The 13,669-nt window shown below is 40.4% G+C and overlaps 1 protein-coding gene across 1 annotated transcript in view; it reads left to right on the forward strand.

Annotated features, from left to right (window-relative positions):
• The window catches only part of HMCN1 (hemicentin 1), a 402,083-nt gene that overhangs the window by 329,194 nt on the left and 59,220 nt on the right, over positions 1-13,669 (forward strand). Inside the window, 7 exon segments of the mRNA XM_027767566.1 lie at positions 1,709-1,922; positions 4,157-4,291; positions 5,294-5,484; positions 7,349-7,430; positions 11,481-11,750; positions 12,517-12,687; positions 13,435-13,605. Coding sequence (XP_027623367.1) covers positions 1,709-1,922; positions 4,157-4,291; positions 5,294-5,484; positions 7,349-7,430; positions 11,481-11,750; positions 12,517-12,687; positions 13,435-13,605 — 1,234 coding nt within the window.

Here is a 13,669-nt window from a genome sequence, read left to right on the forward strand (position 1 = left end):
GTCTCACTCTAGTGAGCACACATGTCCTAGGGCAAAAACCTAAATAATAATAGTAATAATAAACTTAGGATTAAATCTGAACATATTACAATGGTAAGATTGATCACATTCACTTTAGAGTATAGCCATTTAGTCAGACTCCTGGAATTAACAGCTAGAAGTCCTAGTGACAAGCTGTCATTGGCTGTAACTCAGTCACATGTACCAACTAAAATTGTATGTATTCAAATCTAAGTCTCCGTGAAGTGTAAGATACACCAATATTTCACATACCACAAAAAAAGAAATATGCAGCCAAGTAAAGTATAGCAGACCATCAATGTTTAAATTGTATCCCAATTTCAAAGATATTAAAATTTTTAAGATGTGAGTTTTAAAATTGATTTAAAAAAAATACATCTTTGTTGTTGTTGTTTGGTTTAAGTTGCTAAACACTTCTAGTGAGCATGACCTCTGTGTTCAGAAATGTTAGATTTGCCCCCTCACTCACTCATTATCCTAGACCTTGAGGGATTAAGTGAAAAGAATGAAAAAGTTAAAAAATTTAATGGGACAATAATTCAGATACATTAAAAGAAATGGTGAAGGCTACAGGTAGCCTGGGAAAGGTTAAGGGGAAATTGGGAGTCTTGTGTTGGGCATGAGTTTGGTATGTTTGTTAGACATCCAACCAAAGAGTGGGAATGAGAAGTTTGATGTAAGAAAGCTCTGCACCCTGACATACTCGTAGTCAGCAGTGTCGAGATAGTATCTAAAGCAACAACCCTGTGTGAGCTCCCCAAAGCATGAACTCCAGATAGAGGAGAAATGAGGACCAAAGACTGAGCCCTTTCACACCCCAACATTGAGATGTTAATGTTGAGGGGAACAAAGAGGAGGTGAGAGGGACCTAGGACAATGTGGTGTCCTGGAAGTCAAGTGAGGACAAGATTTCAATGAGAAGAGAGTCATCACATGTCCACTCTTGCCCATTCATCAAGGTGAGTAAGGGGAGCTGGCCATTGGATTCAGCAGGTGAACTCCAAGACTGCAGGTAATGTGGCCTTTACTCTGGCTGTTTCCTCTGATAATTTTGGTGATCTTTGGTGCCCCGAAAGCCAACCAAGCTGTCAAGTTATTACCGTCAGCCTTTGGGATTATTCGTTCTTTCTTAGTACCTTGCAGAACAGCAGTACACTTGATGTTTAGTAAACTCTAGAATCTAACGTTTTCTGAAACCTGGGTCCAGACAGTGGTACAGAGGTGAAAATGATGCTCTATGAGTCAAGCCCACATGGGGAGGCTCCTAGTTCAAGTCTGAAGACCTCTGAGTATACCAGGCACACACTTGCCCATGGTCTGCAGCTTGCTGAAGGCTGGGAGTGATCATGGCATCAAGACCTTGTTGGGGATTCTCTCTCTCTCTCTCTCTCTCACTCATAGAAGAATTAAATAGATAAGCTTTAAATACATAAATACATTTTTTTCCTGAAATCCTATTACAATAAAATGAGTGCTGTAGTTATGTAAAGTTTGGGCTTATGTTTAAACTTCACTACATTCTCACATTATGCAAAAGCTACCCTGATGGTTTAGAGTAAAAGATGGAGTTTAAATTGTTTTTAGATAATAGTGCTGTTTTGGGGGCCAAGCTATGCTGTTTAATGCATTCTATTAAGATTGAAATTGTAAGCACTATATCTTTTTTCTTTCTTTTTTTTTTTTTTAGCCAGAGGATTCAGGCATCTATACCTGTGTGGCTACAAATGCTGCAGGTGAAGATACACACGCTGTCCGACTGACTGTCCACGTCCTCCCCACTTTCATGGAACTTCCTGGAGATGTGTCATTAAACACAGGAGAGCAGCTACGATTGAGCTGCAGAGCAACTGGTATTCCATTGCCCAAATTAACATGGACCTTCAATAACAATATTATCCCAGGTTGGTGCCTCCCTAAGTGAATAAATGCGCCCAGGTAGAACTCTAGACCAACTCGAAACCATCTCTGTTTCCTCGAGCTGTAGGAATCGATGGAAAAGTTATAAATGAAGAATGAATTGCTTTTAATTCTATAAAATAGGTGCTTCTGTTGGGATTTTACCTCTACCCAGTATATAGAACCCTTTCAATATTTTGAAAGGATAAGTTGGCCATAGAATCATATATTGTGGGTTGTATTCTTTTTTTCTTTTTTTTTTTTTTTGCCTAAAAATAATTCTTCTCCTTGATGAAAAGAGATACAAGGGAACTTCAAAAAGTTCACGGAAAAATGAAATTAAAGGATACGTTTATTTTGGTACAGAAAAAAATGTGAAACTGATGCATACTTTTTCAAATAATGCTTGCTCTCCAGGAACTTTTTGAATATCCCCTTGCATAGGCACCTAACTGTATCCTGTCATTTCTAAAGATTCACAGCTCCCTTTGTGGAGAACTCAGCATCTCATTGTATGAATCCACCTTATTATAGTGTAGGTCAGTTTATATAGAAAATTTCTAGTCTCTGTGTCGTTGACATGTGAAGGTAGTTCTTGGAACCCAGGAGGACTCATCTCTGGAAGAACAGATATCAGCTCATTTGTTAGACTTCAATGTCAGCATAAAGATGTCATCAGTGATGAGAAGTTGCTCTATCCCAAAAGTTAATTTTAAAGTATTGCTCTATTGACATTTACTAAAATGATTGCTAGAAAAGTACTAATAAACTGTGAGTTTGAAGTTATTTTTCTGTTATAAAATTTATGTTAATGATTAAAATTCATCAACTATATTGCCTCAATAATAAAAATAATACTCCTGGGACCAGCAGTTAGCGTAATGGCTATGTCGCTGGACTCCCATGTAGTCAACCGCGGTTTGCGTCCCAGACTCAGTGGCTTAAACTCATGCCAGGCGCGTGTGCGTGCGTGCCCAAGATCCCAAGAGGGGAACAGAGGAGAAGGGATTGCGGCATGGCCATCCCCCCTGGGGGGTGATTTCTCGCTTTCTGTCTCTCTGTCTCTCTCTGTCTGTCTGGCAGGTGCACGTGCCCTATGGCAAAAACCTCTCCAAAAAATGTAAATAAATAAGAAAAATAATACACCTTACTAAGGAAAAGCAAAGTCTAAAAATCTAATCAGTTCCATTTTCTCAAGGTATGGTACTACTCTAGCTATTTAAATGGTTAAAGCTTAACCTTTCCCTAATAGTCAGCGGTATGAAAATGTTAAAAAGAGTTAGAAGGGTGTATACATACTTATAATTTGACATCAGCTGATTTAGTCAGAAACCCATATGGGATGGCCCAGCCTTTGTGGCTCAGTTGGTAATGAACTGAACTGCACGGCCAGAAGCCACATGGCCAACCACAGTTCGAATCCTCAACTTCATTAACCTGAAATATGCCCAGCGCTGAAGGAAGGGGGACTGCAGCGTGACCACATCCTTCAGAGGGTGACTTTCTCTCTCATTCTCTCTCTCATATGCACACACGGACTTTCTCTCACTAATAAAAGAATAAATCAAACATTAAAAAAAGTCTTTTAAAGGAATCTTATTCAGTATTGATTGTTCTAAGATCAGCATATTTACCTTATCTTCTCTTCCAAATGTTAAAACTCTTTGTAAATATTTATATCATCACCACTTATGAATTATGGAGAAGTTTAAGTTATTACAGATTTGATCATGTTGTTATTACCTAACTAGCATATGTTTTTATGGCTTCTCCTTTGACCTGCCAAGTCAGTTGAATTATAACTCAAAAGGTTTTCATGTTCTTGATGTAAATTGTTTGGGAGGAAGAGTGGTGGTGAGAAACATGAAATGGAAAATGTCATATTTCTGAATGAAAGAGTTTTGAATCCCGGAAGGACTCTGAGCCAGCTTTAAGCAACATGTTGAGATGAAAGGTGTACTTGAAATCTAAAATAATTTTTTAAAGATGTTTGTTTTCATTCTCTTTTCCTGTTCCTTCTGCTGTTTTTCATTCTTCAAACACGCGTCTGAAGATATAGTCAATAGCTCAGAGGAAGAGCTCGGCGGAAAATTCTCTCTTTTCCAAAGTCATGAGGAGATCTCTTTGGTTCAACCGCTGATCAACTCATAAATCTAAGCTGCAAAATACTGAGTTGTTTTAAAACTTTTCCTAGGTCACTAAGAGGCATTTGTGTTGTTTTCTAACTTGTTTCCTTCAGCTCACTTTGATGGTGTCAATGGACACAGTGAACTTGTTATTGAAAGAGTTTCAAAAGAGGATTCGGGTACTTACGTGTGCACTGCAGAGAACAGTGTTGGTTTTGTGAAGGCAATTGGATTTGTTTATGTGAAAGGTAGGCAAAAGTGCTCCATTATAAACTTGTATCATTTATTTATAGGGAATGGTTGGTCTGAGTGTTGTTTCCTTATTCTCTAGTACTACAGTTTATCTTTAGTCTTTTCCTCCATGTAGCTCTGTTTGACAAATGTCAAAACTCCTGAGAAAACACTGTGAGCAGTCATCTCAGTAAAAGTGGGTAGGAAGTAAGAAAAGCATTCAGCTGGCACAAAGTGGGATCATCCCCTCAGAGGACTGAAATTGACAAGATGACCTGATGATTTAGCGTGAGCTGTCAAATTTGAAGAAATTTATGAAGTTGTAAAGTGGCTAGTCCCTCCCTTTTGCATATTATCTTTCTAAACAAATCAAAAGTCACAAAGAATGATCAGTGCTACACCAGCCAGGTGGTGTAGTGTTGAAGGCAGCTGAGTTCCACAAGGCCCGCTGCCCAGTTCAAGTCCCGGACCCAGTGGCTTAGACAATATGTGAGCATGGGTGTTCATGCCCAAAATTCCCAGGGGAGGGTGCGAGAGAAGGGATTGCTGCATGGCCATCCTTTCTGGGGGGTGATTTCTCACTTTCCTTCTCTCTCTCTCTCTCTCTCTCTCTCTCGGTCTCTCTCTCTGGCTAGTACACACACTGCACAGCAAAAACATCATAAAAATGAGAGTTGGGGACCAGCAGATGCCATAATGGTTATGTTGCTGGACTCCCACATAGCTCGCTGCAGTTCAAGTCTTGGATCCAGAGGCTTTAAAATCACACCAGGCATGGGGGTGTGTGCGCATGCCCAAAATCCTGAGAGGAGAATGGAGGAGAAGGGATTGCAGCGTGGCCATCTTCCCTGGGGGCAGGGGGGAAGTGATTCCTCGCTTTCGAGTGTCTCTCTGACAAATGCACACACCCCATAGCAAAAATCTCTCTAAAAAGAGAGAGAGAAAGAGAGAGAGAGAGAAAGAGAGAGAGAAAATCAGTGCTAACCGCTCTTTTATACCTGTGTTCCATTATTTCCCAGAACCTCCGGTCTTCAAAGGTGATTATCCTTCTAACTGGATCGAACCACTTGGAGGTAATGCAATCCTGGATTGTGAGGTGAAAGGAGACCCTGCCCCAACCATCCAGTGGAGCAGAAAGGGGGTGGATATTGAAATCAGCCACAGGATCCAGCAGCTGGGCAACGGCTCCCTGGCCATCTATGGCACCGTAGTAAGTCAACTACAATGTGGGTGCTCTTGAACCCACACACCTGGAGCCCTCTGAGAGTGCCACAGAGGAGGGCTAGCCAGAGGTACAGCATAGCACAGGCTCTAGCAATGGTGGTTCCATACGGAAGGTCATGGGTTTGGTTCCCTGGTCTGACAGGCATGTGTACCATGGTCTTGGCTGGCTGGGGGAGCTAGGACAGGGACCACAGTGTTGAGGGTGTTTGTCTCTCCTTCTCTCTCTCTCTCTCTCTCGCTCTCACTCTCTTTCTCTCACTGTCTTTCACTCTCTTGAAAGAAAACTAAAATAAATAAAAAGTGCCACAGATGAAAAACTTTTTTTTTTTTACATTCTTGTTTACATCCTAATACCCAACCCAGTGTGCTCTGTCAAAACACTGAAACAATGGTTGCTATTGTGATTTTCTACCCTTTCAAATAAGTACAAGCAGCTGACTGAAGCTAAGGGTGGATCACAACATCAAGACCCTGCTGGGAGTGCTGTTTCTTTGTTTCTCTTTCTCTCAGTGTCTTCTACTCCCAGAAGAAATAAATAAATAAACTTTGCAAAAGAAATAGTAATATCTGTACAGAGGAAAAATAGAAAAATAATGGGAAGAAGACTTACACTCGTATTACAGTAGCTCAGCACAGAAATAACGTCACAGAACACTCAGAGAAGTCTCTAGACCTGAACCCGGAACTTCCCTGTATACGTCCACCTCACAGAGGGTCCCGTTTTACCACTGCGCCTTCTGACTCCACAGCCAAATCTATATATTTCTGAAGTCCTTGTTACTTTAGCTTATACCAATGTTATTACACATTTTTTTCACCAGATGACTTCAGATTTCTAAACATCTATCCCCAAACCAAAAACTTCCATTTCTAGCTGCCTACTAAAAACTTCTATGTAGATAATGGATTGAAACCTCAAGTTAAACATCTCAATCAACATCTTCCTCCTCTCACTTTCCTCTACTTCCTGCAAAGCAGTCCCTGTAATTAGCTCACGCTTTGCCTTAATGAATCGGAATGCCCACATTCACAAGACCTTTATAGAAATCTGCAGATCTAGTCACTATAGTCCAAATTTGTGTATGTACTTTTCATTACCGTATCTGTATAAATGTATGCCTAACATTCTGTGATGTGTGATTACAAGTGGATTAGTTTTTCACTTTCCTAAATTTCACTCTCTGGGCAGAGGCTCGGCTTAATGTATTTTTTAAGAACTCCTATCAGAAAGGACTTGAGGGTGACAGACAGTGGTACAGAGGTAAAAGGCAATGATCTCATGAGGTAGACACACGTGGGAAATTTATAGGATAGTGTCCAGAGACCTTCCTGAATATTCCAGGTACATACATGTCCATGATCTGGGCTGGCCGAAGTGAGGGAGGGGATTAGACTGTGTCACTGAGACTGTTGAGGGCACTGTGCCCCTGTCTGTCTCTCTGCCTATTTGACTCATGGAATAAATAATCTTTTACAAGGACTTGATATTTATTCTTTTGTCTTGATATTTTAATGCTTTGTAAGATATTCATTAAAATAGCACAGGTGTTTTTTGTTAGTAATATCATTTCAGAAAGATGAATGCAAAATAATGTTATTTTTCCTTTGGTTTCCTACCAATTCCTGGAGATCAGTGAGAGGCTGTTGTGTAAAACTTTAGGCTTGGCGTTTCTTTACTGCTTCCCTTCTCCTCCTCCGTTATTTATGAGTTAGATACGTAGGTTTTTATATTTCCATTATGATGTCTTGTCAAAACTGAAATTTCAAATAAACTCTCATCACTACGAATAAAAGCAATTCGTCCTTCTCTGTAGGCTCGTATTTTTATGAAAATACATTTTGATCCGTAGAATGAAGATGCCGGTGACTACACGTGCGTCGCTACCAACGAAGCTGGCGTGGTGGAGCGCAGCATGAGTCTGACCCTGCAAAGTAAGCTGCCCCGTCGGCCCGCAGTAGACACTCCACTGAAAAAATGTTGTCCAATAAAGAATGTCCATTTTCTTTCATTTTATGGCAAGTACAGGCATATGTCACTCACCCACCAGATATGTTCAGCGCAATGCATTGTCAGGCCATTTTGCCCTGGTGGAAGTGTGAGTGTGTTTATGCAAACCTGGGCACCGTAGCCCTCTATACACCAAAGGGGGATGGCCTGGCCTGTGGCTGCCAGGCTATGGGTCTGTACAGCCTGACACGTGGACTGAACTCTAAGCAGTCACGGCACAGTCATAGTCGTGTATGGGAACATACCTAAACAGAAAAGGGAGAGTAAGGATATGGTATAAAAGCCTAAAAGAAGTAGTATACTTGCGTAAGACTCTTACTGTGAATGGAGCTTGTAAGACTGCAAGGTGCTCTAGGTGGATTGGCTAGTGAGCAGTGAACAATTGTTGAAGGCCTATGACATTACCGTACACTACTGTAGGCTTTATAAATACTGTACACTTAGGCTACTCTAAATGTATAAAAGACTTTTCCTTCAATAACAAATGAACATCTGTTTACTGTAACTATTTTGCCTTGTGAACCTTATTTTCTTTAACTTTTTGACTCTTTTATAGTAACACTAAGCTTAAAACACAAAACATATCAGGGCCAGTAGGTAGCATGGCGGTTAAGGTACTAGGCTCCCACATGGCCACCCAGGGTTTGAGTCCCAGACCCTGCAGCCTGAAAATCATGCTGGGCATGTGTATATGCATGCCCAATACCCAGAGAGGAGAATAGAGATCAAGGGATTGCTGCATTGACCATCCCCCAGGGAGATGATTTCTCACATTCCCTGTCTCTCTGTCTCTCTGTCTCTCTCCAGCACACACCTTATGGCAAAAAAATAAAGAAATAAACATTGTATAGCTGCACAAAAATATTTTCTTTCTTTATGTCTTTATTCAATTAAGTTTTTTTCTATTTTTAAAACATTTTGTTTTTACTTTTTGAACATTTTTGTTTAAAAGTAAGACATAAATGCACACATGGTATAGGTCTACACAGGGTCAGCATCATCAATATCACTGTCTTCCCCTCCAGTCTTGTCACAGTGGAAGAGCCATGATGAACAAAATAACCCATGATTAATTTAAGTCCAAAAGAAAATGATGCGGTTAAGAGTCGTGATTAGCGTTTAGTACGGGTATATGTCAAATAGCCAAGCGAAATCCCATGATTGCTAGTGTGTCTGTAAAAGGGAATTGTTTTAAAATTATGTTCATGAATAAACAAAGTTTCTAGGTTAGCTTCAAAAAAAGCGTCATGGACAGCACAAGATACATGCAGCTGCTGCCGACTTAGCACGCATCCTGTTTAGAGTAAATTTTGTTTTTTATAAGTGGAGGGAGTGAACTCTAAAATGATGATTAAAAATACCATATAGTAACATAAGCCAGTAACATAGTGGTTTACTATCATTGTGAAGTGTTTATACTACACATAATTGTAGGTGCGGTACTTGTACGTGACTAGCAATGCAGTAGGTCCGTTTACACCATATCACCTCAAACATCGCCATTATATTTGGACATTGCTAGGTGATAGGAATTCTTCAGTTCCATTATCATCTTGGGGGTCACCATGGTATAAGCTATCCACTGTTGACTGAAACCTTGTTATCCAGCTATTAGTAATAGCGCTCAGGGTGCGTCTAATTTAGTTTGCTGCTGATGGAGCAATCATCTTCCAAAATAAAACCGATGTACTTTTGCAAAGGTTCAAAAGTACATACTTGATCTAACATAGGCAAGATGTAAATGATCGGCGGCATATTCCGTGGAGTTTCCATATTCAGTGAAATACTTTTCTTGTAATTTACCACTGTTCTGAGAACATGCTTATAAACATGTCGTTTTATGACACGTTAAAAATATGTATTAAAAGTAAAGGCTAATGTCAATGAGCTCAGATGTGGTCCAGGTCAGTTGCTCTCCATCTTCTGTGAAGTCAGTCTGTGTTGTGGGTAGAACCCTCCTGCTTATCATGAAGCCCCGCAGCAACAGCCATGGGAAGATCTTCTGTAGTTAGGAAACGTGAAGTGCTCCAATGGCCCACTAGAGAGTCTACAGACCACTTCCAGGGCTGGCCCCAAGACCAAGTCATGGGGTTGAAAATACAATCATGCCCATGAGTTTTGAGAATAGGCTCAGTATTTAACAGGATGAATTGACATTTTTTAATTCACTATTGAGTGATATTCTGCACTAGTATTTCCTAACAGCTATGTGCCAAACTCCAGTTCTGCAAAACCTGAGTAAGTGATAGATTGAATAGACAGGTCAGGTACTATTTTATTCAAGTATATATCTGTCTAATGATAATTTTGTGGGATGTGATTAGGAAAAAAATAGGATTTTACAGTCAAGTAAGACTGAAAAAAACATCTATTTACTGAGCGTAAAAAGAACACCTAGTATGTGTCCAGCCCTGCTTAGATGTTTCTTTACTGTAGATCTTTCCAGAAATGTAGTATGGCCACATGATAGATGATTGGACAGGCAGACAACATGATAGGCCACATTTTCAAAATAAATGTTACTCCTATGCCCTCCCTCCTGTCTTTTTTCTTTAAGAGATTTTTGCTATAGGGCGCATGCGCTCGCCAGAGAGACAGAAAGCAAAAAATCACCCCATGGGGGGATGGCCATGCTGCAATCCCTTCTCCTCCATTCTCCTCTCGGGATTTTGGGCATGCACCTGGCACAAGTTTTAAGGTGCCAGTCTGAGACCCAAACTATGGCCGACTATGTAGGAGTCCAGTGAGGTAACCGTAACACCACCTGCTGGTCCCTGTCCCTCCTCGCTGTTAAGTGTATGTAGGTAAGGTACCACCTGATTCACTTCTCCTAGAATATTCTGCTGACCTAGTTTAAGAAGGCCACATTATATTAGCTCGACTATATGCACTGACAATGAATTCACTTTAATAAAAGAGACATATAAAAAAAAACCAAAAATATAATTTGGTTTAAGATTAAAGTATCAGAAACATTATTTTCGTTTTGATAAAACACTTGTATTTAATGGATAATGATATGACTTACTGAATTAATTTGACCTTAAAGATGGCGCATGCGCTCGCCAGAGAGACAGAAAGCAAAAAATCACCCCATGGGGGGATGGCCATGCTGCAATCCCTTCTCCTCCATTCTCCTCTCGGGATTTTGGGCATGCACCTGGCACAAGTTTTAAGGTGCCAGTCTGAGACCCAAACTATGGCCGACTATGTAGGAGTCCAGTGAGGTAACCGTAACACCACCTGCTGGTCCCTGTCCCTCCTCGCTGTTAAGTGTATGTAGGTAAGGTACCACCTGATTCACTTCTCCTAGAATATTCTGCTGACCTAGTTTAAGAAGGCCACATTATATTAGCTCGACTATATGCACTGACAATGAATTCACTTTAATAAAAGAGACATATAAAAAAAAACCAAAAATATAATTTGGTTTAAGATTAAAGTATCAGAAACATTATTTTCGTTTTGATAAAACACTTGTATTTAATGGATAATGATATGACTTACTGAATTAATTTGACCTTAAAGATGCACATGTAAAATTTTATCATGTATATTAATTTATCGTCTATGTACAACTAGACATATTCCAATATGACATCTAAATTAACTGTGAGTCTATTTAGCATAGTCTTTGACCATACTAATTTGAACACATGCTTATTTAGTCATTATGTTGTCATTTAGTATTGGCTGATAATTATGAGGTATTTATTCAGCTACAGTTGATTAAGTATACTGGGTCATCGAAAAAGTCATGACTTATTTTAGCATAGAAAACCGCATCATGACTTTTCTGATGACCCCATATAATGTAATCTGAATGCTAGGGGAGAAATAAAAGCAGCGGCCCTGGAAGTTTCTAGAATGAGTTTACTATATACAGCAGATAGGATGTTATTGGGCATTTATAAGAACCACACATTATCTGGGACTTGCCAAGAGTGTCAAACTCATTGTGCTTTTTCCTGCAGGTCCTCCTATTATCACTCTTGAACCCGTGGAAACTGTCACCCATGCTGGTAGCAAAGTCACATTGAATTGTCAGGCAACTGGAGAACCGCGTCCGACCATTGCCTGGTCCCGTCAAGGGCACTCCATCCCCTGGGATGAGCGAGTCCGAGTGCTGCCCAACAACTCACTGTATATTGCTGCCGCTCAGAAAGAAGACACCTCTGATTACGAATGTGTTGCTCGGAACTTGATGGGTTCTGTCCTTGTCAGAGTGCCGCTCATAGTCCAGGGTACGTGTGGTCCGAGGGCTATTCATGGGACAACCTAAATCATAAAAAGTGTTATTGTTATTATTACTATTTTTTTTACATAAGATCTTCTTTTTTACCCAAGTCAGCCTCCAGCCCACAATTCTTCCTCGGTCCCTAGTCACTGGGATTACAGGCACAAACCGTTGCACCCAGCCTATGGGTTGGACTAGGAATTGAACCATGACCTCCAATGTGGTCCCAGCCTATAGAGCACAGTATTTTAGTAGCTCACTCCACTGCAGCTGAGCCGCTGTATCATAAAAATTAAGCATCTTAATCCAGGTCTCTAACCTAAGATTCTTCTAGATGATGGAGACAGAACAAAATCACATCACTGTACAGGCTGAAGGGACTTTGACAGTACAGTTAGAGCTTTGAAATACTGACTTAATCATTCAAAATCCCAAATGAAAATTTTGATTCAAAACTAAGTCAAATTTATTCTCAGAAATCAATGTATGTATTTTGCTTTAAAGAATGATTTATATCCAAGAGATAAATAGTACAGAAACTTCCTGGTCTCTCATTTTTCGGGAGCTGTGGCCAGTGAGTCAGGATTGGGTCTGAAAAGGCACTTGAGTTAAGGGAAGTTCTTCTCTTACCCTTAGATTTAAATTTGCTTTAAAGGAGAGCCTCTGTCAGCTGTTTCTCAGTAATTACTGGTCATCTCTACACCCAGTGCATGTCTTCAATGGAATCTGACTGACAATGTTTTCTTTTAAAAAGTATGACGTTTTATTCGCAGTTCACGGTGGATTTTCTCAGTGGTCAGCATGGAGGTCCTGCAGTGTCACCTGTGGAAGAGGGATCCAGAAGAGGAGTCGTCTATGCAATAGTCCCCTGCCGGCCAATGGTGGGAGGTCTTGCCAAGGGTCAGATTCAGAGATGAGAAACTGTCAGAACAAGCTGTGTCCAGGTACCCCTCTGCATTCAGCTGGTGGGCATGTGTTTAGTAGATGTTCATTTTTGTTCTCTACCTATATCCTCGGTTAATTAGTACTCTTCTTTATTTATTCTTTTAAAGAATTAGTTCCTTTATTTTATTTATCGTTATTGTTACTTTCAGTTTGACCAGAGTGAGACATAGAAAGAGAGAGAGAGAAAGAAAGCAAGAAAGCAAGCTTCTAAGTCGGGGACGTGAACCATGGTCAGCCATGTGGGAATCCAGTGCTCCTAACCATTATGCCACCTGCCAGCCCCAGTTAGCATTCTTCTTTATGTATATGTGTATGTGTATATATGTGTGTGTGTGTGTGTGTGTGTGTGTTAATATTAAATATATATTATATATTTTATGTGTGTGTGTATATATGTATGTATACACACACACACACATAAATATACATATATGTTTGTATATATATATACAGCCAGAGAGCACATGTACTCACCATAGAAAGACAGAAAAGAGAAGTAGAAAATATCCCCCTCAATGGACTGTGGTCATGCCATAATTCCTTCTCCTCCATTTTTCCATCCTGTCAGGATTTGGGACACACACACCCTATAGCTTGCTTGTTTTTCAAGCCACTGGGTCCTGGACCCTGACTGTAGTTGGCCATGTGGGATCTGGCTCCCTGAACTACTTGCCATGGGTCTCCTTCTAGCGTTGGTACTATTCGTTGAAATATACCTGACAGTGTAATGGTTCACCTTCACGCAGTGGATGGGAGCTGGTCAGAATGGAGTCCTTGGGAAGAATGTACAAGGAGCTGTGGACGTGGCAACCGAACCAGGACCAGAACTTGCAGTAATCCACTAGCTCAGCATGGTGGGCGGCCATGCGATGGGAATGCTGTGGAAGTAATCATGTGCAATATTAGGCCTTGCCCAGGTAAGAGTCCACCGATAATTTTAGGATGAGCAACACCTTGGTGTATTAAATTTAAGGAAAGAGT

This window comes from Tupaia chinensis, unplaced genomic scaffold, assembly GCF_000334495.1.
Source record: "Tupaia chinensis unplaced genomic scaffold, TupChi_1.0 Scaffold144318_1, whole genome shotgun sequence".
Taxonomy (NCBI): Eukaryota; Metazoa; Chordata; class Mammalia; order Scandentia; family Tupaiidae; genus Tupaia; species Tupaia belangeri.